The 26,078-nt window shown below is 34.6% G+C and overlaps 2 protein-coding genes across 2 annotated transcripts in view; one reads left to right on the top strand and one right to left on the bottom strand.

The window, feature by feature from the left end:
• Positions 1-16,536, top strand: tspan33b (tetraspanin 33b). The gene is made up of 8 exons (XM_073850889.1): positions 1-181; positions 4,599-4,656; positions 4,748-4,875; positions 6,855-6,929; positions 7,705-7,800; positions 10,003-10,131; positions 13,952-14,113; positions 16,402-16,536. The coding sequence occupies exons 1-8, from the start codon at positions 86-88 to the stop codon at positions 16,468-16,470; spliced, it is 813 nt and encodes a 270-aa protein (XP_073706990.1). The 5' UTR covers positions 1-85; the 3' UTR covers positions 16,471-16,536.
• Positions 15,756-26,078, bottom strand: part of ttc38 (tetratricopeptide repeat domain 38) — a 12,976-nt gene continuing 2,653 nt past the window's right edge. Inside the window, exons 2-7 of the mRNA XM_073850206.1 lie at positions 25,612-25,650; positions 23,656-23,737; positions 21,055-21,220; positions 18,553-18,712; positions 18,398-18,471; positions 15,756-17,090 (exon numbers count right to left, since the gene is read on the bottom strand). Of these exons, the coding sequence (XP_073706307.1) occupies positions 17,003-17,090; positions 18,398-18,471; positions 18,553-18,712; positions 21,055-21,220; positions 23,656-23,737; positions 25,612-25,650 (609 nt within the window). The 3' untranslated portion in view covers positions 15,756-17,002. The remainder of the gene's footprint in view (positions 17,091-18,397; positions 18,472-18,552; positions 18,713-21,054; positions 21,221-23,655; positions 23,738-25,611; positions 25,651-26,078) is intronic.

A 26,078-nucleotide genomic window follows, 5' to 3' on the forward strand; every position in this document is an offset into this window, starting at 1 on the left:
TGCAGTCCATTTCAGACCAAAAGTACATGGTGGATTGCATCTCTGTTTTGGCTTTGCCTGCCAACTTCAGCCTCTAAAAATAATAATGGATAGGCAGGTGAGCCTCACCACGACGGAAATGTTCTCTTTCGTCAACCCCTGGATTCGGTATTTCCTGTTCTTCTTCAGCTTTTTATTCTGGGTAAGTGAGGCCGCTGACACCAGCTCCAAATGTTGTTTTGCTAAGGGAAAGGACGTTTCCAGGCCACAGAGCATAAGCTCTTTGGCCAGCTTTGAAATGAATAAAACATCAGGGGGTGTAATTTAGTCTTTTCAATAGACTCGCTGTTGCAATCGTTCTGCAACCGTGATGTTTTCGACACAACGCGGCTCGTTTCGGAGCACTCTATTTGCATACAATTGCAAGGAATTTTAAAGCTGTGGAAAGTGTAAAAATACCACTCTCCAGCATGTAATCGCGAAATATGATGCAGAGAAAGCCCCCAAAGAAACGTGCAATCAAAACAAAAGCATCTGGTCTCGTGTTCTTCCTCTGCTGGTGGTGTTTGTGTTGTGTTTTATCAGTGCATTGACTGTGATAGAGTCTGCACAGATCCGCCATTCAGAATCAAGGGAATTGCTCGCACTGCACAAATTGCCTCGGATTACGCTATTGTTCAGGACTCTGGAGCTTCCTGTAAACTTCAAATCGGATTAAAGATCCTCACCACAGGATGAAAACACAACTTCTTCAAATTGATCTTGAACAGACAAAGAAAACCCTGTTAAACTCTCAATTCTGACCAAGACATCTACTTAAACCTTAAACCTGTACTGTATATTTACATTATATAACAGCCCCTGCAGGCCCAGTTAGTTGGTAGGGATGTAACGGTATTATCAATATCATGGTATCACGATAGCAAAATGTGCAGCAAGTGTTTTTTTATACCTATGAAATATTCATTTTCAATTATTTTACAGTGCAATTATTTAACAATATATGGCTATTATTGTTGATGTTGATGTTATTATTATAATTTGTTTGGCTTCCTAAAACATCAATGTGAATGTAATCTAGACTGAGATATTATACCACAAATAAAAAGAGGGTTAAGTGCCCTTTAAAGTTCAGGTACAAGTCAATTAACTCATTTTTTCTGACTTAAGTTTTCTTAGTTCATAACACTGGTTGGAGCTTTTAATTTTAAACTCTGACAGTGCATTAGATAGAATAATTTAACTTTAAATGTAGTTTATTTTTTTTCCAATTCATTTGTCTTTTTTAATATCACAATAAATATTGTATTGTGGACTTATTGCGATATTATCGATACATCCCTATTAGTGTATTTTTTATTTGTTTATTTTAATTAATATTCAATAATTGATGGTAAAAGTTCAAATTTATTTTGATTTTGGTTAAGTAAGATTTTTTTTAAAGAAATCAATTTATTTGTATTCAGTAAGAATGCATTAAATTTCTAAAAAAAAAAAAAAAATGGATTTCTTTTTATTAAACAATCTGAAAAAATGCATCATGGTTTTCCACAAAAATATTAAGTAGCACAATTGTTTTCAACACTAATAAATGTTTCTTGAGCAGTAAATCAGCATAGTAGAATGATTTCTGATCATGTGACACTGAAGACTGGAGTAATGACGCAGAAAATTTAGCATTGCATCACAGAAAAAAAAATTACATTTAAAAAATATATATATTAAAATAGAATAGCATTTTTGATCAAACAATGCAGTCTTTGAGAGCACAAGACACTTCTTAAAAAATAAATAAATAATTTAAAAAATCCTTTGAACTAATTGGAATATTTGAATTTGTATTTGATTAAGTATTTGAATATTTTTAATTCAAATTAAAAAAAGAACATTTTAAATTACATTTTTTCACATCAAATGGCTATAATGCAACTCATTCTAACTAATGTTTCCAGTTTGAACCAAGCATTATCTGTTAGCTTTCTAGATAATTTGGTGCCATTATTTAAACAAACCAAAAACGAAAAGTTCCTGATGAATAATTCACCATTAAAACAAATGGAAATGCAATAAAAGCCACACACTGTGCATTCACATCATTTAAAACTCAATTTTGTCACATTACCAGCTGTCGTTGTCACTCACTTTGCCTCAAATACCCAACTCTCATCTAAAAAAAATGATCTGCGAACTGTGATTGTCATTAATTGTCTTTTGTGAGTGAAAATGTGACCGCAACTGCCAAATCACACTGTTCACACTAAACCAATGTTTGCGCACAACAGACGGACCTCTGGACTGAGTGTGACGGCATAATCCATTAGTCTTTTGTTCCAACCGCACTGGCTCGCTGGTTTTACAGAAAAGCACAAAAGCGCATGACTGCACCGAAAAAGCCTCTGAACGGCTCTTTAACCTGATTCCTTATGTTTCATATGCAAGCTAAGTACATAGATGCTCTCAAAGTATTGTCGTAGACTCTTAAAGAGTGAGATGATATGATTCAACTGCTTTTATAAACTCTTCAGCTGCATAATGGATCTGCAGTGGCACTCAGACACTCAAAAACACTATACCGTACCACATGGTGACTGACTGCGGCAATATTACAAGCACTGCTAGCAGGGTCTCAGGACAAGGCTATTGCTCAGAGACTCTTACACTTCGGTTCTGGGAATGCAGTGTTTGTTTAAAATAATAATACTAATAATAACCTGTTATAATATATTTTATGTGGAGAAACCAATATAATTCAAAATAAAATCCAATAATCCAATATAAAACCACTTAAAATGTCCGAATGTGATTTCATTAGATAAAATAATATCAAGCCAAGTGCTTTTTCCAGAACAAACTTTATATTTCTGAGCTATGTTTTCAATAACTTATAAGAAACTGGTACGAGGATTTTTTTTTTGTATTTTTAGATTTATGAAGTCTGCACTCCTTATATTGGGGTGTGTGTGTGTGTGTGTGTGTGTGTGTGTGTGTGTGTGTGTGTGTGTGTGTGTGTGTGTGTGTGTGTGTGTGTGTATATAAAAAAGTTTGGGATTAGTATGATTTTGAAAGTTTTTTAGAGAAGTCTCTTATGCTCATCAAGGCTGCATTTATTGAATCAAAAATACAGAAAAACTGTAATAATGTGAAATATTATTGTGATTTAAAATAATCATTTTTTAAAATATATATATTTTGAAATATAATTTATTTCTGTGATGCAAAGCTGAATTTTCAGCATCATTACTTCAGTCTTCAGTGTCAGATGATCCTTCAGAAGTCATTCTAATATGCTGATTTATTATCAATGTTGGAAACATTTGCGATGCTTTTTATTTTTTTGGAACCTGTGATACTTTTTTAGGATTCTTGCAGCCTTGATGAGCATAAGAGACTTCATTTAATATGCTTTCTATGTATACAAAATCAGTTTTGTATATTTTATTTCATGCAGACACGAAAATCTGATGACTTGTGTATACAGTTGTGCTCATAAATTTACATACCCCTTGCAGAATATGCTAAATATTAATCATTTTAACCAACTAAGAGGGATCATGAAAACTGTTATTTTTTTATTTAGTACTGTCCTGAATAAACTAACATAACAGATGTTAATATATATATACTCTGAATTTGTTCTGAACCCGTTCAAAAGTTTACATACCCTTGAATCCCAATGCTGCGTGTCGTTTCCTGGATGATCCACAACTGTTTTTACATTTTATGATTGTTTATGAGTCCCTTGTTTGTCCTGAGCAGTTCATCTGCCTGCTGTTCTTCAGAAAAATCCTCCAGCTCATGGACATTATTTGGTTTTCTAGCAGCATCTGCATATTTGGACACTTTCCAGAAGTGAATGTATGATTTTGAGATCCATCTTTTCACACTAAGAACAATACATACTGTAACTATTACAAAAGGAAAAAACATTCACTGATGCTTTAGAAAGCAACATAATGCATTAAGAGCCAGGGGGCGTAAACTTTTGAACAGGATGATGATGTGTAAATTTTTCTTATTTTCTTCTTATTTTCCCCCCATTTAGTATTGCACTTTAGCAGCTACATAATTATTATGTCTCCTAGAAGACATAAGTACAATTTACCCTGATTATCCAATTCAAAAAGATTACACCCCCCGGGCCTTAATGCATCGTGTTTTCTTCCGAAGCATCAGTGAGCATTTGAACCTGCTGTAATAGTTGCATACGAGTCCCTCAGTTGTCCTCAGTGTAAAAAGATGGATCTCAAAATCATACATTCACTTTCAGAAAGGGTTCAAATATGCGCATGCTGCTGGAAAACCAAATAATGTGCAGGAGCTAGAGGATTTTTCTAAAGAACTGCTCAGGACAAAGAAAGGACTATCACAAAACATAAAAACAGTATGTAAACAGTGCATGTAAACTTTTGAATGGAAGTACAGTACTGAGTAACAGTACTGAATAAAAACAATTTTCATGATCCCTCTTATTTTGTTAAAATTATTTACATTTTGCAGATTCTGCAAGGGGTATGTAAACTTTTGATCACAACTGTATACATGCACACGCAAGTCATCTCATTTTGTGTTCAATGTGCAGTTGATTATTTCAAGTCATTTGTTTATTTATGCATTTTTAGGTGTTTTCTCTTCTTATTGTAGCCATTGGAGTATATGCCACAGTTCAGAAAGCAACAGGTACGAGAAATGAATAGCTCACCTCTGAATAAACTACACATGTGTGTGGATCAGTTGAGAGAATAGCTGTGTTTCTGGGTTTTTTCCACAGACACAGTGCGTGACACGTTCCTCATTGATCCTGCCGTGACTCTCATTGTGGTTGGGGTGGTCATGTTCTTCATCACCTTCTGCGGATGCATCGGAGCTCTGCGAGAAAACATACGACTCCTTAAAATTGTGAGCATTACTGCACCTTTTTATTCAAAGTCACTTACAAATTAAGATTACACTTTATCTTATTTAGTAGTTAAAACTCTTTCCCTATCCACCTGATTTTTTACATAAGAGCAACTGCGGCCATTTTGTGGGTCTGGCTTTCGGTCTCATCCACATCCAGCTATTTTTAGCTGTACAAAACAAATTGCAAATTGGTGTTGTCAGGTACTATATTATCTTAATGTATTGTCTTAAGTATGAACACGCTGGTTTGTGCTGGAAATAGTTTTACCGTTTACTGCAGGTTTTTATTCTTCTTGTTAGTGGATAATGAACCGGAAGTCTCGCCCATAGGCTTACTGTCGCATTGGAATGCTTGATTCTGATTGGTCAGTTGAGACATTTGCAGGTTCGTTCTTTTCAAATAATCACCGCTCCAAAGTAATAACGCATAGCCGGTACTACTTGTATGTTTAAAATCCCTCCGTGCCAACAAAGATTACCGTTTGGCGCCATCTTGTGACAAACACTGGACAACCACAATTAACAATGGAAAATTTCGACATTAATCTATTTAAATTGTCTTACTAACGTACATAGTTTGAATGTTAGTCACGTGGTACTATATCGTTTCGCGGAAGGATAAAAATGTTAATTTAAAACAAATATGCCAATAAAAGGTTTCAAATTCATATTCATGTCCAGTTTTTTTCCTTATGTGGCAATTAGCCGTGTAATAAGCGGGATAATGTACAGGCAGCCGGTAGTTATCGCAGAAATAAGCCCCGACAGTGTGATCAGGATCTTGTATCTTGTGCCTGTACATTATCCCTTACATAGGGAAGACTAGAACTAGTTTCCACATTAGGGTTATTAAAGCTGTTAACTGAAAATATTTATGACATTTTTCTTAAAAATAAATTAGAAATACAATAAAATATAAAAATTAAATAAATGTTGTTTTGGCAATTAATTGAACATATGCTTAAGTTTAAGCACTAATGTTAGACTGGAAATAAATAAAACTTAACGAAAACAAACAAAAAAAATAATAATAAAAATAAATAAATAAATAAATGACAAAGGCACATAAAATGACTAGAAATATATGAATCTGAAATATAAAAATAAAAGCTAAGTATTAATTAAATATCAGTAGCCATTACTTCAAAGTGTCAGAAACAAATCTACACACAACTAGCCCCGGTCTTCCCTATACACTACCAGTCAAAAGTTTTTGGACAGTAAGATTTCTAATGTTTTTTTTTTTTTTTAAGAAGTGTCTTCTGCTCAACAAGCCTGCAATTTATTCAATCCAAAATACAGCAAAAACATTAATATTGTAAATATTGTTTACTATTTAGCATAACTGTTTTCTATTTGAATATACTTTAAATTGTAATTTATTCCTGTGATCAAAGCTAAATTTTCAGCATCATTACTCCAGTCTTCAGTGTCACACGATCCTTCAGAAATCATTCTAATACACTGATTTGCTGTTTAAGAAACATTTATTATTATTTTTTTAGGATTCTTTGATGAATAGAAAGATCCAAAGATCAGCACTTACCTGAAATTAACAAGCTTTTGTAATAAAAGACATTTATTTATTACAAAATATTTCTATTTCAGATAAATGCTGTTCTTCTGAACGTTCTATTCATCAAATAAACCTGAGAAAATTCAATTCTAGCTGTTTTCAACATAATAATAATAATACTAACAATTTTGAGCAGCAAATCACAATATTGAATGATTTCTGAAGGATCATGTGACTGGAGCAATGATGCTAAATATTCAGCTTTTAAATCACAGGAATATATTACATTTTAAAACATGTTCAAATAGAAAACAGTTATTTTAAATAGTAAAAATATTTCACATTTTCACTGTTTTTGCTGTATTTTGGATCAAATAAATGCAGGCATGGTAAGCAGAAGAGACTTGGGTTAAATAGCAGTTAAAGACAATATGACCTTTTTTTTCCTGTTCCTCTCTAGTTCTCATTTAGTCTTACCCTGGTCTTTCTAACCCAAATGGTCATTGCGATCCTGGGCTTCTTCTACTCTGACCAGGTGGGCTTTCACTTGAAACGTCAGTGTATAAACTAGACAGGTTTTCTGTAGCACTGATATAGGATATGGGCTATCATATGAAACATATTTCATTGTTATGACGTTCACACACAGCGGGTTGTTAAAGATTAATTGAAACATTAGGCTTTGGCTTGGTTATGGAGGGTTAACCTCTTTTAGCAGACATCTTTCAGTCTCATGGGACAGCAAGTCCATTTAAAAGCAATCCACTATTCACTTCCATTGTTCATCTTATCCTTAACGTCAATTCCCACTATAGAGTTTCCTATCGTTCTACCATTACCTCATCCTACCAGTGAACTCTTGAAGTTGTACAGTCCAGGAGAAGGTCCCATCATGTGTATTACATCACACTATACTTCACCGTCGGAGCGCAGGGCACGGTTAAACTGTATTTTAACGACGTCGCTTCAAGCATCTTCGCTGCTAAATGATTAAAGAGTTTTGCCACATCAAAGTGGAACCAAATGTTCCGTTTCGATGGAGGCTTCCTGTTAATGACATTCAGAGGTGCTTGAACATGCCAGCGTTAGAGGAACTGACAGGGGAGAAGCAGAGAGCTCAGGGGGGCCCCAAGAGTTAATTACCACACTAAAGCATATGCTATTAGAGCCGCCATGGTGAATTAGCGCTGTCGACCTGTCTCCCGTAGCACAATTACATATGCATATACAACCCAGATGGAAGTGTTTGATTTTAGGTACGTATGGAAATATACTTGGTGGCTCCACTGTATGAAGTGTCATGTTCACAGACACACGATACGCTGGGGAAATTCGTGAAAAAAGCCATTGTGCACTATCGAGACGACCTGGACCTTCAAAACCTAATGGACTACATCCAAAAAGAGGTATGAGTGTTATTTTGATTAGATTGTGCTAATTATTCATGTATCAGGTCATGTCATTTGTATTTATACAACCAAAATTAAATATAAAACAAAGTAAATAAATAAAATAAGTCACCTTCACCCCACTTGATCGTTCTTGTATTGTCAAAATGACTTTTTTTACACTACTAGTCAAAAGTTTTTGAACAGTAATTTTTTTTTAAAGCCTCTTCTGCTCACTGAGCCTGCATTTGTTTGATCCTAATTACAGCAAAAACAACAAAAATGTTGCTATTCAAAATAACTGTTTTCTTTTGAATATATTTTAAAATGTATTCCTGTGATTTCAGAGTTGATTTTTTTGCGTCATTACTCCAGTCACTTGATCCTTCTGAAATCATTCTAATATTCTGATCTGCTTAATTCATATAATTTATATTTTATAATAATAATTACTATTATGTTGAAAACAGCTGAGTACAATTTTTTTCAGGTTTCTTTGACAAATACAAAGTTCAGAAGAACAGCATATTTCTGAAATAGAAATCTTTTTTAACATTACAAATGTCTTTATCACCATTTTTGAACAATTTAATGCATCTTGCTAAATAAAAGTATTAATTTCTATTTCTAACAGTAAAAATATTTCAAGATGTAACTGTTTTTGCTGTACTTTTGATCAAATAAACTTTTGACTGATGTAATATTTCTAAAAGAAGTTTATTTACAAAAAAGCTGCATTTACTTTACTAAAACTTTACAGTAAAACAGTAATATTGTGAAATATTACTACAATTTAAAATCTGTTTACTATTTAAATTTTTTTTTCTTGTAATAGTCTAATTTTCAGCAGCCAGTACACCACTATTCAGTGTCAGATGAGCCTTTAGACATCATTTTAACTGAGAAACATTAATAATTACTATCAAAGTTTAAAACTTATTTTCCGATAAATGCAGTTCAAAAGAACAGCACTTACTTGAATTAAAAATTGTATGAATGTAAAGTCTTTACTGTCATTTTTTGAACAATTTAATGCATCCCTGCTTAATAAAATTATTTCATTTCTAATAGTAATAATATTTCAAAGTTTTACAGTTTTTGCTGTATTTTGGATCAAATAAACAAACAAACTTTTGACTGACGTAATGTTTCTAAAAGAAGTTTATTTTCAAAAAAGCTGCATTTAAAGCTGCATTTACTTTACTAAAATACAGTAAAACAGTAATATTGTGAAATATTATTACAATTTAAAATCTGTTTACTATTTTTTTTTCTAGTAATAGTCTAATTTTCAGCAGCCAGTAATTCACTATTCAGTGTCAGATGAGCCTTTAGACATCACTGTAACTGAGACATTAATAATTACTATAAAATTTTAAAACTTATTTTGTGATAAATACAGTTCAAAAGAACAGCACTTGCTTGAAATAAAAATGTATCAATGCAAAAGTATTTACTGTCATTTTTGAACAATTTAATGCATCCCTGCTAAATAAAAGCATTAATTTAATTTCTAATAGTAAAAATATTTCAAAATTTTATCTTTTGCTGTACTTTGGATCAAATAAACAAACAAACTTTTGACTGATGTAATGTTTCTAAAAGAAGTTTATTTTTAACAAATCTACATTTAAAGCTGCATTTATTGAACTGAAAACATTAATAATTACTATCAAAGTTTAAAACTTTTCTCTTATTTTTTTTTTCAAAAGAACAGCACTTACTTGAAATAAAAATGTATCAATGTAAAAGTATTTACTGACATTTGTTAGCAATTTAATGCATCCTTGCAGAATTAAAGTGTTAAATCTTAGTGACCCAACACAAATCCTCTAGATAAATATTACAGTGCTTTTTTAAACAAAAATTTAAGTTGTCTCAGCTTAAACATTTTGCAAAACATTTTATTTTGTGAATAAATATATATATATATATTGATATGCAAGCAATATGAGGGTTAGTACATGGTCACAGAATTTTTTTTTTGGTGAACTGTTCTTACTTCATACCTAACTTTTGTGCAGATTTTGATAAATATGGCAATGTGAACTCAAGACGTGCATGAGTCTCTAAATTAGAAAAAACTTTGCAATAGTACAGTATGTTCTCTTGCCTACTTGTCCTTCTCACAATAAAAAAAAACCTTGAATATGTGGTCTGCAAAGACAGTATCTAAAAATATTTTCTCTCCCTTCCTTCCTTCCTCGCTTCTCCTTACAGTTCAAATGCTGTGGCTGGAACAACTACACCGACTGGTCCTGGAACCTCTACTTCAACTGCACCCCGTCAAACCCCAGCACCGAGAGATGCGCTGTTCCCTTCTCATGCTGCACTCCTCTACCAGAAGAGGTGAGAGTCAAGCACCTACACCTACTGACTGAGCTTTAATCTGCAGTTATGAATATCTGAAATGAAATGGACATAGAAATAGAAACAGATATGAGGTCTGCGTGTGAAGCGAGGACTCATATGGCGCTTTATGAGTTGAAATAACTTTGGCGCGACTGAAGCTCTAAATCATTATAATTACATTTAACTTTGCAATATTGTTTTATATTTCCCCAGTTTCACCCCTTCAAATTTAAAACATTCTCTTAAATGTTCTTGGTGGCAACACGTGTACAGTAACTGTATTATCTATAATCATCTCTGCATAATTACCTTGGAAAACCATATACTGGGAGAATAAAAATAGCACTGTGGATATCATCTAAAAGTTTGGAGTCAGTAGGATTTTTAAAGTTATTGATCTCCTATGCTCACCAAAGCTACATTTACTGGATCAAAAATACCGTAAAACTGTAATATTGTGAAATAGTATTACAATTTAAATCAGGGGTGTCAAACTCAGCTGCAGCCCTGCACAGTTTTGTTCTAACCCTGCTCCAACACACATACTATGCAGTTTTCAATGAAAAGGAAGGACTTGATTAGTTGGATCAGGTGTGTTTAATTAGGATTGGATCTAAACTCTGCAGGCCCTCCAGGAACGGAATTTGAAACCCCCTTATTTAAATTAACTAATTACATTAGAATATATTTAAAAGTGTAATTTATTCCTGTAATGCAAAGCTGAATTTTCAAGCTTTCAAGCGATTAATCGCATCCAAAAATAAAAGTTTGTGTTTATATAATATATGTGTGTGCGCTGTGTATATGTACAGTATATATAAATACACACATGCAAAGGGCTGGATGATATGACCTAAAATTAAAATCTTGATTAACTGAACATTAATCAACAATTTTTTCACCCTCATAGTTATAGATGTGAATCTGACTCATGATCGCTGCTGCATTGTTGCTATGAAATAACCCCCATATAGTATACATTAATCACCTCCTAGCAGATCTATACAGGTGGAGCTGGGGAAGGTGGAGGGTTTCTGAAGCAGCAAGCTCATTGGCTACTGATACAGTAGAGAACCAATCAGCTGTGCCATCTGATAATGATATCATTATGTCAGATTGAGTTAGACCTATCAGAATGCACCATCTAGAGTTTCACGCCAGAACTAATTAGAATGCCAGAATTAACAGGATTAAAAGCTTTGGTTAGACTGAGGTTCCAAATTTTGGTTTTAGATTACTTTTCTATGATCGTCCATCCCTACACATGCATGTATATATTTGAGAAAAATATATATATTTATATATAAAATATTAATATTTCTATATAAATTAGACACACATATATTATGTAAACAAACTTTTATTTTACTCATTACTGCAGTCAGGCTACTAAATAATATTTGTGGAAAAAATAAAACTTTTTTAAGATTTTTTTTTTTTTTTTTGATGACTAGAAAGTTGGAAAAGTTTCAATTTATTTGAAATTGAATTTTGTTTGAAAATTGTTACTGTCACTTTTAATCCTTGCTGAATTATTTTTTCATTTCTAATTTATTTATTTATTTATATTTTCTGTTTATTTTTTTAAATTGGAGACATGAAGCATACATAAGTTAAATTTGTGGTGCTAGTTAGAGAAGTTTTACTAGTATTGCTACAGCTCATAGCTTATTCTTTAAACTTATTTTAAACTTATTAGTTTAAATTCATAACATAATTCAGAAGTTTAAAGTCTATTCTAAAAGATCAGAATCAATTTTCACCTAGTGGATGATAAAATGAGTGTGAAAAAATGCCACCATGGGACCCAAGCCATGTAAGACATATATGGGTGATTCTTCACAGATATTGCAGATATTATGCAATTTGCATACATACAAAATTTGGGGGAAAAGATTATTTGAGGATATTTCCAACTCTGTAGAACATCATAGAAACTTGCTGGTCCATGTTCAAGTAACCGTCCAGAATACCATCTAGCAACAACATAGCAACATACTAACAACCACTCAGAACACTTTAAAGCACTCTAGCAAACGTTATGAGGGCAAACACCAGTCACAATTTCAGAAAATGTCAAATTTGAGTTCAGTTATACAGTGATCCTTCATTTTGATTCTTTATTTGAACACAATCCCTCCCCTTTTGGTCTCAGTCTTTGTAGTCTAGCATTAGTGCAAAGGCAAAGTTGTATTATTTTTCATGTCATCAGCTCAACAAAACTGTATGTGGTCATTGGTTTATTGCACTCTGCAACAAACTGCCATGAAAGACGAATTCAAAGTGTGGAGTCAGCCTGTGCGCCTTGATCTTTAAAGATGATGGCCTGTGCCGCTAATTACCCCAGTTATAATCACATCAGCGAGAGCTTTGTGAAGTTAAACAGATTGGGTTTACCAAACGTATCAGTAATAAAAAGTTTCAATTTCGGCACAGTTTGTCACAGCAGCAACTCGAGGAGAATTTATGGCTTCTGAATTGCCTTCTTGCTTCTCTAGACAGCGAATGACCAAGCGGTGCCATTTTGGCATGACGTCCAAAGCAGCTGCTTGGCTGAAATGCTAAATGTACGCTCCAATTCAATCCGCGAGATGTGTCTAAATGCTGATAAGATTCTCAAACAGAACATAGATCACCGATTTAGAGCGACTCCTTGGCAGACCTAAATATTATGATCTCGGTTCCCTTGGCAAATGTCTACAGTGATTGCTGGATAAACACTCTCTAAACAGGTCAGAGCGGACGAAATGCAATTCTTTCAAACAAAAACAGGGAAATCGAGGAGCTGTGTCACATTTAAAGACGCTGAGAGTAAAAAGCTGTGTGGTTTAATTGTTTTGCAGTGTTGTTCGAAGAAAAAAGGAATGACAGAAAATTCAGTGATTCATCTAAACAGATGTTCACAAGAAGACAATGGCACTGCTCTATGGCATCTGCGCAAACAATATGAAAATGAATCATAATATTATTTCATGGACACCTACAGGGATCACATGCATTTAGTTAGTTAACCTTCAACACAAAATATACTTATAAATGCTGTTAAAAGTGATATTTATCCCTTTCAGACATAACTCAGATGCAAGCATGTAGGTTTCTTGTCAGTAATCACTCATGGATACTGAAAGCTGTGTGAAATCTCTGTAGAAAAGGGTGATGAATGATTAAACTACACATTAAGGAAATTCCTGGAGCAAACATGCAATTGAAAACTGCATATGTCTACAGACCTTGACTTGCATTCTACATCTGCAGCCCACTAAACAAAAGGGAATTCAACAACCTCAAGTTGCATGGTAAAAGACTCACACTAGAGTTGTAAAAAGCTGAAGGGGAAATGACCGGCCGTGACCCATCAGATAACGGAGGAAGATCCAGTTGGCGTGGGTAGATGTTAAAAACATGCCAGACCAAACCAAAGGAATGAGAATGATCATCAACAACATTAGAAATCTCTACTTTATTAATTAATTGATAGAGTGCTTCTCAGGACAGCTGCTAAAATATGCTGGTGTTTTTTTTTTTTTTTTTTTTACCATGTTACAAAGAGGCTAAAGCATTTTGGGTTATTTCATTATTAGATGCTCGCTTACTCTCTCAAAATCACCTCAGATGATATTCTGGTCCCTAGATATGGCAAAAAATATGCATGGTATTAATAATGCTGCTTGGTGTAGCAACACTACTAATTAATCTTGTTTGCATTTGTACACTATAGATTTAAAATGAGGTGCATTAAGCAAACATGACTAGAAAAAGGCTAACACATTACTGCCCCCTGCTGATTATAGATTAAAAACATCTTGCACTCTTTCAGACTGTGATCAACACCATGTGTGGTTTTGGGGTTCAAACACAAAACCACATGGACGCCACTAAATCCATCTATCTAGAGGGCTGTGCAGACAGAGCTGTGATATGGATTGAATCTCATCTGCTGTTATTTGGGGTGCTAACTCTGGGTCTCGCTTTACCACAGGTAACATTCAAGCTTGCAATTGATTTCAGATTCTCAAACAGATGGCAATCCGATCATGGGTGCTGACTGGTCTATAAAGGGTTTACACTTTAACGTTAACAACAGCATGGATTGCAAGGTTAAGTATTGAAACTTGTTCTGCTAATTTATGCTGTTTAAACCACAAAAAAAAAAAAAAAAAAAAAATGTGCGGAAGCTGTTAAATCATATAGAGAAGGACTTAGTAAGCGGGAAAGGGCACAATATTTTGACAAGCTACAGTTGGTAGAGATATGTAAGAGCAGTATTAATTAAGATATTAGCCTAAAATATCTCCTACCTGACTGGAAACACGAATGTTGTCAAGATTCTTGACCTGGAAATCCTGGCTCAGTTTGGCCAACCAAAAACGCCTTTTGTTCCTCAGACAGATTTTTGTACTCTCCTCCTCCTTGATTTTGTTATAACTTATTCAGTCTACAGTAGACTACTCCAAATGTTTTTACCAGTCCGCCCAATTAGTACAACCCAAAACATGACAATAACTGACCATTTTGAGCAAGAATAATGAGCTAAATATGCAAGTTTATTTTGGTCCAGTGCCAGCAATATGGCAGATCGATGACGCAAAAAAACATTATAGTTAATTGGGACCATCAGCTACCCATATTCTTCAAAATATCTTTGTTTATGTTTCATCAGAAGAAAGAAACACTTTCTTGTTCAAAATGAACAACACTGAAATAATGAGTACATCACCATCACATCTGCCAAATCATGTTTTTGTCTCAATCATGTTGGTTAAGCCACCTTATTTGTCCTGTAAGAGTCGGCACAGCCATTTGTAAATTTTATGTGTCTGGCTTCTTGTCTCATCCATGTCCAGTTATTTTTAGCTGTACAAAACAGCTTGTGTTGCTGCTTGATGTTGCAATCTGGTGTATCTTACATATTATTTTAATGTATTATCTTAATTTTAAACACACTGGTTTGTAGTGGAAACAGTTTTACCGTTTACGTTGTTATTCTTCTCGTTATTTCCCTATAAAGGCTAATCAACAGGAAGTCTGGATAATAATTATGTTTTAGAGCTGTAGGAATGGATTTCCGTGGAAAATGAAAACTTCATACTTCATCATATACGTAAATAAAAGAATACAAATGTATCAGAAATCAACAATAGCATAGTTCGCATAAAAAACTGTTTATTTAGAGCATTTTCACAACACATCATCAATCGGCCATATTGACAGCACTGAATGAAATCAATGCCACCAAATGAAACATTTTGCTGATTATTGCTGCAGAAAAGAGAAAATGGTCAATTATTGTCATGTTTTGGGCTGTACTAATCGGTTGGACCAGTACTAGACTGACAAACCTTATAACAAAAGGTGTTTGTGGTTGGCCAAGCTGAACCAGGATTTCCAGGGCAAAAATCTTGACATTTATGTTTGTTCTTATCATTTCAGGTGTTTTCGACCCCTTTAGTTTTTCAAAGTCCTTCTCTACATGATTTAGCAGCTTTCCACGTTTTTTTTTTGTTTTGGGTTAGACAGCATAAATTAGCAGAACAACCAGATCACCAGATGAATCCGCGCAAAACAGCGAAGCCGAAGCATGACTCATGCAATGACCTACACAGTTTTCATCCGCAAGTAACTTGTAGTTTTATGCTTTTATGCCCCCCTCTATTTGTCCTTCGCAGAGGTATATTTTTGCAAACGTGAGTATTGGGACAGTGTACTTTTTTCCATTTGACAATTAAAACAGTAGGTGGTGACAGTTCTTGTAATTTAACCATTGAACCAGTTCTTTCACAAGAAGCTGATTATGAGCAGGAACAAAACACAATTGTCTCTGAGTGAGTTTTTCAACTGTTCACTTAACCATTCAGATTTCAGAAATGAAAAACACGTTTCCTAACATTTGCTCAACTACTTTCGTTGGTGGAGCAGATACAGGCATTATTATGTTCATTATAAATCAGTGAAGCGTGTATCCTGTGTGTGACTTTTTAATAATTCATATAATTAAGGATATAGATACAGACAGCCTGAATTATTCACACATTCCCCAGACAGAGTCAAATGTATTCCAACAAATCCATGCACCTTCCATGTACATATATATCCTCTTTTAAAAGAATGATCCTTTTGAAATGAATCTTGTGTATTCGTCTCCCGTATCACTCAATGCAACAAACTGCATTTCCATTCATGAATATTTCAGTGGGTGTTGGGCAGAAACTGAAATTACGATCTCATGCACACTGCTGTCCTGACACAGTTCTTGTGTTTGATCTACAGATCGCAGGCATCGTTCTCTCTCAGATTCTCATTTCTGAGATCCAGAAAGAGATCGGATCCGTCATGTAGAGGCAGCAGACAATCACCTGCGGTGTCGCCAAACTCTGTCACATTCTGGAGTGATGCTTTCATTCTGCACTGACTGCTCTCACAGTTTCCTAACAGTTTCATTTCACTCTGCCTTGGAGCCAGTTCTTATTTATTTGCTATTTTGGTTTACATTTTTTTTTTGTTATCTGATAAAAAAGTTTCTGTAAAGCTTGTGGGATTGTTTGTTAGTTCTTCATTACAAATTCATTAAATAATGCATTAAATAATAACTGTCATTTGTTGCATGCCTACTGTTTGGACTTGACATGTAATGCAAAATGAAAATCTTTTCAAAGAATTTCCACTTCGTTTATGTCTTGCCATGTAGGAGGAAGAGACTTGGAAGGAAGAGACGTGCAGGAGTGAACCCATTAAGCACAAGACTTTGTTCAAGGCAAACTCTTGGGCTGTACTCAGGCTCTCTGATCTGATGTCTATAGTTAAATATGTATATGTTAGGAAAGCGGTCTGTAATTAAACCAACAGAGAACAGGCTGAATGGGGTCTGAATTTAAACGTGTAAAGAGTGGGCTCTCTGGATCAGCCGGTCTGTGAGCGGGGAGTTTGGCCGCACTGCGTCTCTCTCGATCAGCATGCATCTAGGGACAAAAGCACACAACACCTGCTTCCTCAGAAAGAGTCCAAGAAAATCCCTGCAGGAGAACATTTCTGTCTGAATGAGGCATTTTTTAAAATATTCACTTGTGCTTTATTTTATGCACAACCTGTGTAGAATACGTGGGAGTTTGCAATTTGGGAGAGTTTCAGGTTGCATTGAATACTAATGAAATGCAACATGTAAATTTCTGTTTGAACCTGAAATACTTGGCATCCGTGGACAGTTCAGTTATAATTAGCACATTAATTGAGGTTACAATTCATCTTTAATGGAAACCCTGTGGCCTTGTATGGCAGTTTTATTCATTTCTACATGAAAATGACACAACCAGTTCAAAGAATACAGAGAATTTTTTGATTTTTCTTTTTTGAAAGGCATTTTTGGAAAAACATCTGTGTTTATAATAGATCAGTTGACAGTGACTAGAAGACCACATTAATGAGCTTCCTTAAAACTCCAAAGTTGAGAAACCTAGGTTTAAAGGAATGTTCACATGAAATAAATTCAAACTCTATCAAATGCAATTTCAAATTTCCCCACCCACAACAAACAAAAAAATGCATGAAGTTTACTCAAAAATAAATAACAAATATATTATTTCACAGTGAAATCTAAAACATAATAAAAAAGTTATTCAAATATATGCAAATTTTTAATTTACTTGTTGCATTAATTAAGCTGTTTGTCATAACAAATAGGCCTACATTCACATATGACCCTGGACCACAAAACTCATCATAAAGGGTACATTTTTGGATTCAAAATAAGCTTTCCATTGATGTATGGTTTGTTAGGACAGAACAATATTTGGCCAAGATACAATTATTTGAAAGGTGCAATAAAAATAGAATAATTACTAATCAAAAATTAAGTTATGTATTTACAAAATATCTTCATGAAACATGATCTTTACTTGACTAATATCCTAAAGATTTTTGGCATAAAAGAAAATTCTATAATTTTAACCCCTTATAATGTATTTTTGTCTATTGCTACAGGTATACCCTTGCTACTTAGGACTGGTTTTGTGGTCCAGGGTCACATATTATCCTAAAGATTTGATCTCTCTTATCTTTTCAAAATGCTGAGCATTTTTAGATTCTACCAGAGGTATGTGAACTTAACATACTTTCAATGTAAGTAAAAAGGACAAATTATGGTAATTTGTCTGAAGCTTAAAATGTAAGTCTAACAGCTTCTTTAAAGTGCAGCATAAATGCACAAAAGATGACAAATTAGCTATTTGAAAACCATTTTTCACTTAGAGGGGTATAACACAACCTTTACCTGGCAAATCGCTGGTGGTCTTTGTCTCCTGACTTCATGGCAGCATGAATAAGGAGCTGACTGAAAACATCTCTCTGCAGAGCAACAAATAAAGAGGTTGTTAAGAATGAAAATGCAGCTTATCTTACACATACTGTAGTTAAGCGGTGAAAGACCTGTGCGTCACTGCCCCCTATCTCTACAAAGCGGTCTTTGATGGGTTTGAGGAGCTCCACAGCCTGGCTGTAGTTCCCCTGGTCATACTCCAGCAGAGCCCGACACATGGGCAACCCCACACGCTCCGCTATCTGGAGCTGACGGTTCTCAGCTGGCTCTCTGAAAGAGAGAAAAAAAAAAGTGTTCAATTCTGTCATTATTTTTTCATTCACATGTCATTCCATACACAGTTGAAGTCAAAAGAATCTGCAAAATGTTAATTATTTTACCAAAACAAGAGGGATCCTACAAAATGCATGTTATTTTTTTATTTAGTACTGACCTGAATAAAATATTTCACATAAAAGATGTTTACATATAGTCCACAAGAGACAGTAATAGTTGAATTTATAGAAATAACTCCGTTAAAAATTTACATACACTTTCTTAATACTGTGTTTACTGTTTTTTTTTTTTTTTTTTTTTTTTTAGCGATAGTTGTTCACAAGTCCCTTGTTTGTCCTGAACCGTTAAACTGCCCGCTGTTCTTGAGAAAAATCTTTCAGGTTCCGCAAATTCTTTGATTTTTCAGGATTTGATCACTTTCCAACATGACTGTATGATTTTGAGATCCATCTTTTCACTCTGAGGACAACTGAGGGACTATTACAGAAGCTTTAAATGCTCACTGATGCTCCAGAAGGAAACAAGATGCATTAAGACCCTTTTGAACAGAATGAAGATGTGTACATTTTTCATATTTTGCCTAAATATCATATTTTTTCATTTAGTACTGCCCTTTAGAAGCTATAAAAGTTACATGCTTCCCAGAGGACAGAAGTAAAAATTACCCTGATCTTTAATTTCAAAATGTTTTCTTAATGCATTGTTTTTCCTTCTGAAGCATCAGTAAGTGTTTGAACCTAATGTAATAGTTGCATATGAGTCCCTCAGTTGTCCTCAGTGTGAAAAGATAAATCTTAAAATCATACAGTCATATGTTGGAAAGGGTTCAAAAACACAAAAATGTTGAAAAACCAAAGAATTTGTGGGACCTGAAGGATCTCTCTGAAGAAACAGTGGACTGTTAAACTGTTAAGTACAAACAAGGGACTTTTTGCATTTTGTATGATCTCTCTTATTTTGTTAAAATAATTAACATTTTGCAGATTCTGCAAAGTGTATGTAAACTTTCAACTGACTTCAACTGTATAACAAATATGCCTTTTTTGGTGTTTGCACAACAGTAAGAAAAGTATATAATTTCAAACCAAATGTTTAGTTTAGAAGCTTTATTTCTTGGGTTTTCAAAGTGTGCACAAAAAAGTTAACGATAAAACAAGGTTAAAATGGTGTATAAAAAGTAGTTATTATTAGTAGTAGTAATGTCTACTGCATTTACATAAAAAAAAAAAAAAAAACAATAGAAAAGTAGACTGGAAAAATGTGCTGAACGGCCCCCAATATGGTTTCATTCTGCTTTATAAAACCTGTTCGAAATCAAAATGATTTAATTCTATTGATCTATGAAGCCACAGTTTTGTTTTGTTTGTTGTTTTTCTTCAGGTTTATCCATCTTTATCCTAGTCTGGCATATCCAGACCTTCAGACTGACAGCAGAAGGTCTGGGAACCATGACCGCTGTGATTGCCAAGATCCACCCAAGAGGCCTTATGACTGACAGGAAAATCAACCAAAATCACATTTCATTTTGTGCTGCATCAGGTTTAGGGGCGTGGAAATGTCCCTACAAAAACAGAGCACTATGTAAAACTCTTAGACACATTTTAAAGAGTTTAAGCACTCATTGGCACAGCTGTAAATACGATGGCGTTCTTTTTCCATCAGGTGGTTTGGCATCACCGCATCTTTGTTTCCAGGCAGAAATAAACGTGACAAACACGTCTCCCGGAAATCCTGTATACTTCAACCAATCTGATGACGACTTTGAAACTCCTGAAGTAGTACACGAAAATACATAACTGCCTTTTTATACTTTAGATGGTCTGTGGCATCAAACATTTTTAAAACCCTTTACACAACCTTTTTTTTTTTCCAGTATGTGTGTAAAGTTGTTACTGAAAACCTAAAGACAAAGTGTGGGTAACGAAAAACATTGTGCTCCTTGTAAAAACACTGTTTTCTCTGAACAGATGCTGTGCTGAAAATACAGCTCCCCGAGGATTCCTCTCCATCATGTTATCTTATAAAACACAGCATGCTGACAAGAAATGTATTTTTGTGCTCGGTTATACTTTCGATACACTCTGTGTTCGTCCTGTACATCCTTTACCGGACGTTTGTTTTGGCTGCTATGACAAATTGGAATAAATATGCATGCCGCGCATCAGCCTTGAAAACCCTAGTCTTCCCCAGAGCAGGGAAATATCTAAGAAATCTCACACGGAGCCTGAAGACACGCTACATTCATCCATAACTCGGCCTCCACAAACTCCCACCCGTGGGCAGAACCTGGCTGTAATGTAATCTCTCGAGTGGGTTATGTAATTTTTGCGGCTCACTTAGCTAGTTCCTGGAGACTCTCCAGCAGGCGCTGAGTGGTGGCGGTCTCCTTGCTACCCAGGGAAACCATGAGGAAGTGCAGGTCATTGAAAAGTAACGTGTGGTCCTCTGTATGCGGCTGGGTCACCTGCAGCAGCTCTCGATAGCGGCCCTTCACGCTCACACCTACAATGAAAAACACTTTACTCACACAAACAAACAGCTGTAACACATTTGGTGCAATTCAGCACAAAAACCTCTTCCTCTTATCAACCAACCATAAGGCAACACATCCAGTTTCATCTCCCAGCTAATCAGGGTTTCTGAACCAGGCCTACAGGCGGCTAAACCGGCCAGACAGTGAGGGACGCTTCACTGCCTGCTAGCAGCTTCCCTCCAGCTGTCTCAAGGTGCATTCACGATAGACTTCACACTCTATCCATCTGTATTCATACGCATGTGAATACAAGAGAGCAGAAAGTTCATGTTTGTGAACCAAAGTTCAAGTGAACTCTGGCCTGTAAATTAGCATAGTATAAAAACATTTGAGCTCTTTTTTGACATTTCAGGTAATTGCATGCTTTAGAATGGACTTCAGAGGCTACCTTATTAAAAACACAATAAATAATTGTATTTTTATGTTTCTAGCATTTCTTTTAAATGTTTTGCTTTATAAACTCTTTATAAAAACTGATTATACCCGCTAAAGAAGAAGGGTCTTATCTAGCGAAATGATCTTCTAAAAAAAAAATACAATTTCTATACTTTTTAACCTCAAATGCTCCTCTTGTCTAGCTCAATTAGGGTAGGTCGAAAAACTCGCATCTTATTTTCTCCTCCAACTTTAAAATCGCCATACATTGCTGCAGAAGTACCATGTAAAACAGCGATGTAGGGTGATTTTGAAGCTGGAGAAAAAAAATGAGATGGGAGTTTTTCGACCTACCCTAACTGTCTTGAACGAGAATACACAAGAGTTCACGCAGAGCTGGACAAGATGAGCCTTTGGAGGTTAAAAAGTTATCAATTTTAATTTACTTTTTTTTTTAAATAATAGATTGTTTTGCTAGATTAGACCCTCTTTCCTCGGTTGGGATCATTTAGAGCCCTCTGAAGCTGCATTTAACCAGCATTTTGGAAGCTCAAACTCAGTGGCACTGTAGAAGTCCACTATATGGAAAGAAATCCTGAAATGTTTACCTCAAAAAACATTATTTCTTCACTACTGAAGAAAGAAAGACATGACCTTCTTGGATGACAAGGCGGTGAGTAAATTATCTGTACATTTTTGCTCTGGAAATGAACTTTTTTAAACACATCCTTGAAAACAGATCATGATGTCCTGCCCACAAATAGGCTAAATAAAATAGAGCAAGAGCAGTTTTATGTAACGTTAGTCATTTTTCAAACCCGATCACCTAAAGTTCAAGAACGTAAAGGTTGAACTTCTCTTTATCTTCCATTTATCTTCACTGTGTTATGTCACAAATCCTCACATCCCAAAGGATAAAACACTTTCTAGATGACCTCCTGAAATTCATAGATTGCACTGTAAATGTCTCTTCCTGCTACTACATGTTCCACAAAAGAATCATGTTTTTACAAGCCTTTCCAAGGAGCTTGACTTGAATCAGTAGTACTTTTGTCTTGTATGAACTTGAGATGCAAAATCGTGTAATATAAGAGTTTTACATTCTTCAGAGAATATATTGCAGTTTTTAATTAAAAAGCAAAATTGTTTAAATTTTTCCTGTGTTTTAAGCACAATTCAAGACATTTTTAAAAAAAAGTTTCATCCAATGACACCTTTACAGGGATAGTTCACCCAAAAATGAAAATTCTGTCATAAATTACCCTCATGTCATTCCAAACCTGTAAGACCTTCGTTCATCTTTGGAACACAAATTAATATACTTTTAATGAAATCTGAGCGCTTTCTGACCCTGCATTAACAGCAATGCAACCGAAATGTTCCCAGAGCCAGAAACATAGTAAGGACATCAGTAAAACAGTCCATGTTTTTGTGCACAAAGAAAACAAAAAAAACAACTTTATTCAACAGTTGTTCTCCTCCAAGTAACCTTCTTCTGCCATTATCGAGAGTACCACAACACATTGTTTTTAAGCAGAGAATTGCACAAGAATGCGTTGTTGTACTCTTTATAATGGCGGAGGATGTTATTTGGAGGAGAAGAATTCAGAGAAGTTATTCTGGGAGCTTTTTAGTTACATTGCTCTCTATGGAAGATCAGAAAGCTCACGGATTTCAGAAGAAATATCATAATTTGTGTTCCGAAGATGAACAAAGGTCTTACAGGTCTAGCTCTTTACCAAAAATACACACGTTTTCAAGGTTCAGAAACATGCTTAACAACATTCAAGTGCTTTTCACATCACATCAGGGCTTTTCAACACATCCGATTCACATGTTATATTCCAAGCACAGACTTCAGCACAACCTGCCTTGATTAAACAGTCAAATGCAAATGTGTTCAGCATGTGCTGGCTGTTGATGGATTCCTAACAGAAACGGACAGTACATAAACACTTCTGTGCTCCTGCTTAGAGACAGCGAGGTGTATTGTTTTCAACTTCTATTTTGAGACTGTATGATATCTCACCCTCCAGCTCTAGTCTGTAGAGCATTGAACAAGCGTCTACGATGTCCAGCATGGCTCCAGACTTCACACAGCGCTGAGTAACCTGGAGAAAGGTTAAATCAGCCAGGGGTGAAAACTTTTGAACAGGATAACAATTTCCAAATTTTTCTTATTTTGTTGAAATACCTGTTTTTTGTTTTTTTTTCATTTAGTACTGCCCTTTGGAAGCAACAGAAGATACTTGTGTACTTCTGGAGCATCAGTGAATGTTTGAACCTTTTTAATAGTTGTGTTTGAGTCCCTCAATTGTCCTCAGTGTGAAAAGATGGATCTCAAAATCATACAGTCACTGCTGGAAAGCGTTCAAAAATGCAAAAGATGCTGGAAAACTGAAGAATCTACAGGACCTGGAGGATTTTTTCTTAAGATTCTTCAGTTTTCCAGCATCTTTTGCATATTTGAACCCTTTCCAGCAGTGACTGTATGATTTTGAGATAAAAAAGGTTTGAACATTCACTGATGCTCCAGAAATAAACACGATGCATTAAGAGCCAGGGGGTGAAAACTTTTGAACAGGATAACGATTTCCAAATTTTTCTTATTTTGTTGAAAGCAACAGAAGATACTTGTGTACTTCTGGAGCATCAGTGAAAGTTTGAACCTTTTTTAATAGTTGTGTTTGAGTACCTCAGTTGTCCTCAGTGTGAAAAGATGGATTATGAAATCATACAATCACAGCTGGAAAGCGTTCAAACATGCAAAAGATGCTGGAAAACTGAAGAACCTGCAGGACCTGGAGGATTTTTCCTGAAGAACAGTGCTCAGTTTAACTATTCAGAACAAACAAGGGACTCATGAACAATCATTACAAAACAAAACAAAAAAACAGTCGTAGATCGCTCAGGTAACCACACACAGTATTAAGAACCAAGGGTTCCCAAACTTTTGAAGGGCGTTATATTAATAATTTTGTCTTGTTGACTATATGTAAACATCTTTTATGTAAAAATATCTTACTCAGGACAGTACTAAATAAAAAATAACATGCATTTTGTATGATCTCTCTTATTTTGTTAAAATTATTCACATTTTCACAGATTCTGCAAGGGGTTTGCATGCCACTGTAATGAAAAGCCTTCCCAAAAGTGTGACAAAACACAGCAGCAAAGTGAGACCCAATTCCACATTAATATTAATTTTTTTCAACAGGCACAGATGTGGTCACAAACATTTGCCAATTTAGATTCACAATATGAATACACACTATTTTAACTACTGGTCTTTACATAACTACGCTTTTAAGTTATGTAATGTTTGTTAATGGCTTATGAAAGTTTTCAAAAAGTGTTAACTGCATTTTTAATGACTTTCTAAATATAAAAGCTTAATGGTGTTTGCTTTAAGAGTGCTGTGCCTTCATGAAGACTAAATGCACCTGCTGAGAAGAATGTAAAAATATTTTGGGACTGTCACATTAACCCAAATCTTCAAGATTAAGATTTTAAAAGATAAAGAAGTAACAGTTATTAAATGCATACGAACTTCAGCCTTCAATATCCTCATTTCCATTTACTAATGGTCTGTTGACAGTGTGTCCCTGCAGTAAATAGGTAATGATTCATATAAATTCAAGAGAGTGTAGTCTAAAGATTTTGCCCTGACACCCATATGCTCCTGTCTACACTTTAACCAGCTTGAATTCGTCACATTCCATATGGAATACATGACAGGATTTACACTTCTCCCCTGGTGGGACTAATTACATTCACTACATGCCTGCAAGATTTATCCTACTCTTGAAGAAAAGTATTGTAGCGGTACCATTGGGTGGTATCACATGTCACTATCTTTGATATACACTGAATGCTGTACCATATTCATGTACCGAGGCGTTGACATAAACTCCAAAGCACTTTGAAGTATACCATGCTACTACCCAGAAAACTACTAGTGGCAAGAGCACAACAGTGCACTGACCTGCTCATCAAAAATCTTCAAAGCCGCTTCATAATTCCCCTGTGGAAGAAAGAAAAGAATAATTCACATTTAAATAAATAAAAAAGACATATATATATATATATATATATATATATATATATATATATATATATATATATATATATATATATATAGATAGATAGATAGATAGATAGATATATATATATATATATATATATATATATATATATATATATATATATATATATATATATATAGATATATAGATAGATATATAGATATAGATAGATAGATAGATAGATAGATAGATAGATAGATAGATAGATAGATAGATCTTTTATGCACATCAAAGTTCCATTTATTTGATTTATTTCCATTTACAGAAAACAAATAATAGTCATAAATCGTGTAATCGTGTAATAGTAATTCATTTTATTGTAATTTAAAATAACAGTTTTCTATTTTCATATACTTCAAAATGTAAT

The sequence above is a fragment of the Garra rufa genome, chromosome 11 (genome assembly GCF_049309525.1).
Source record: "Garra rufa chromosome 11, GarRuf1.0, whole genome shotgun sequence".
Taxonomy (NCBI): Eukaryota; Metazoa; Chordata; class Actinopteri; order Cypriniformes; family Cyprinidae; genus Garra; species Garra rufa.

What these genes read in the sequence shown, in the direction of transcription:
- tspan33b (XM_073850889.1), top strand. Translation starts at nt 86, where the DNA reads ATGGATAGGCAGGTGAGCCTCACCACGACGGAAATGTTCTCTTTCGTC. An exon ending in CACAGTTCAGAAAGCAACAG is followed by an intron (nt 4,657 to 4,747) that starts GTACGAGAAATG and finishes TTTTTTCCACAG; the next exon opens with ACACAGTGCGTGACACGTTC. An exon ending in TGGGTCTCGCTTTACCACAG is followed by an intron (nt 14,114 to 16,401) that starts GTAACATTCAAG and finishes TTTGATCTACAG; the next exon opens with ATCGCAGGCATCGTTCTCTC.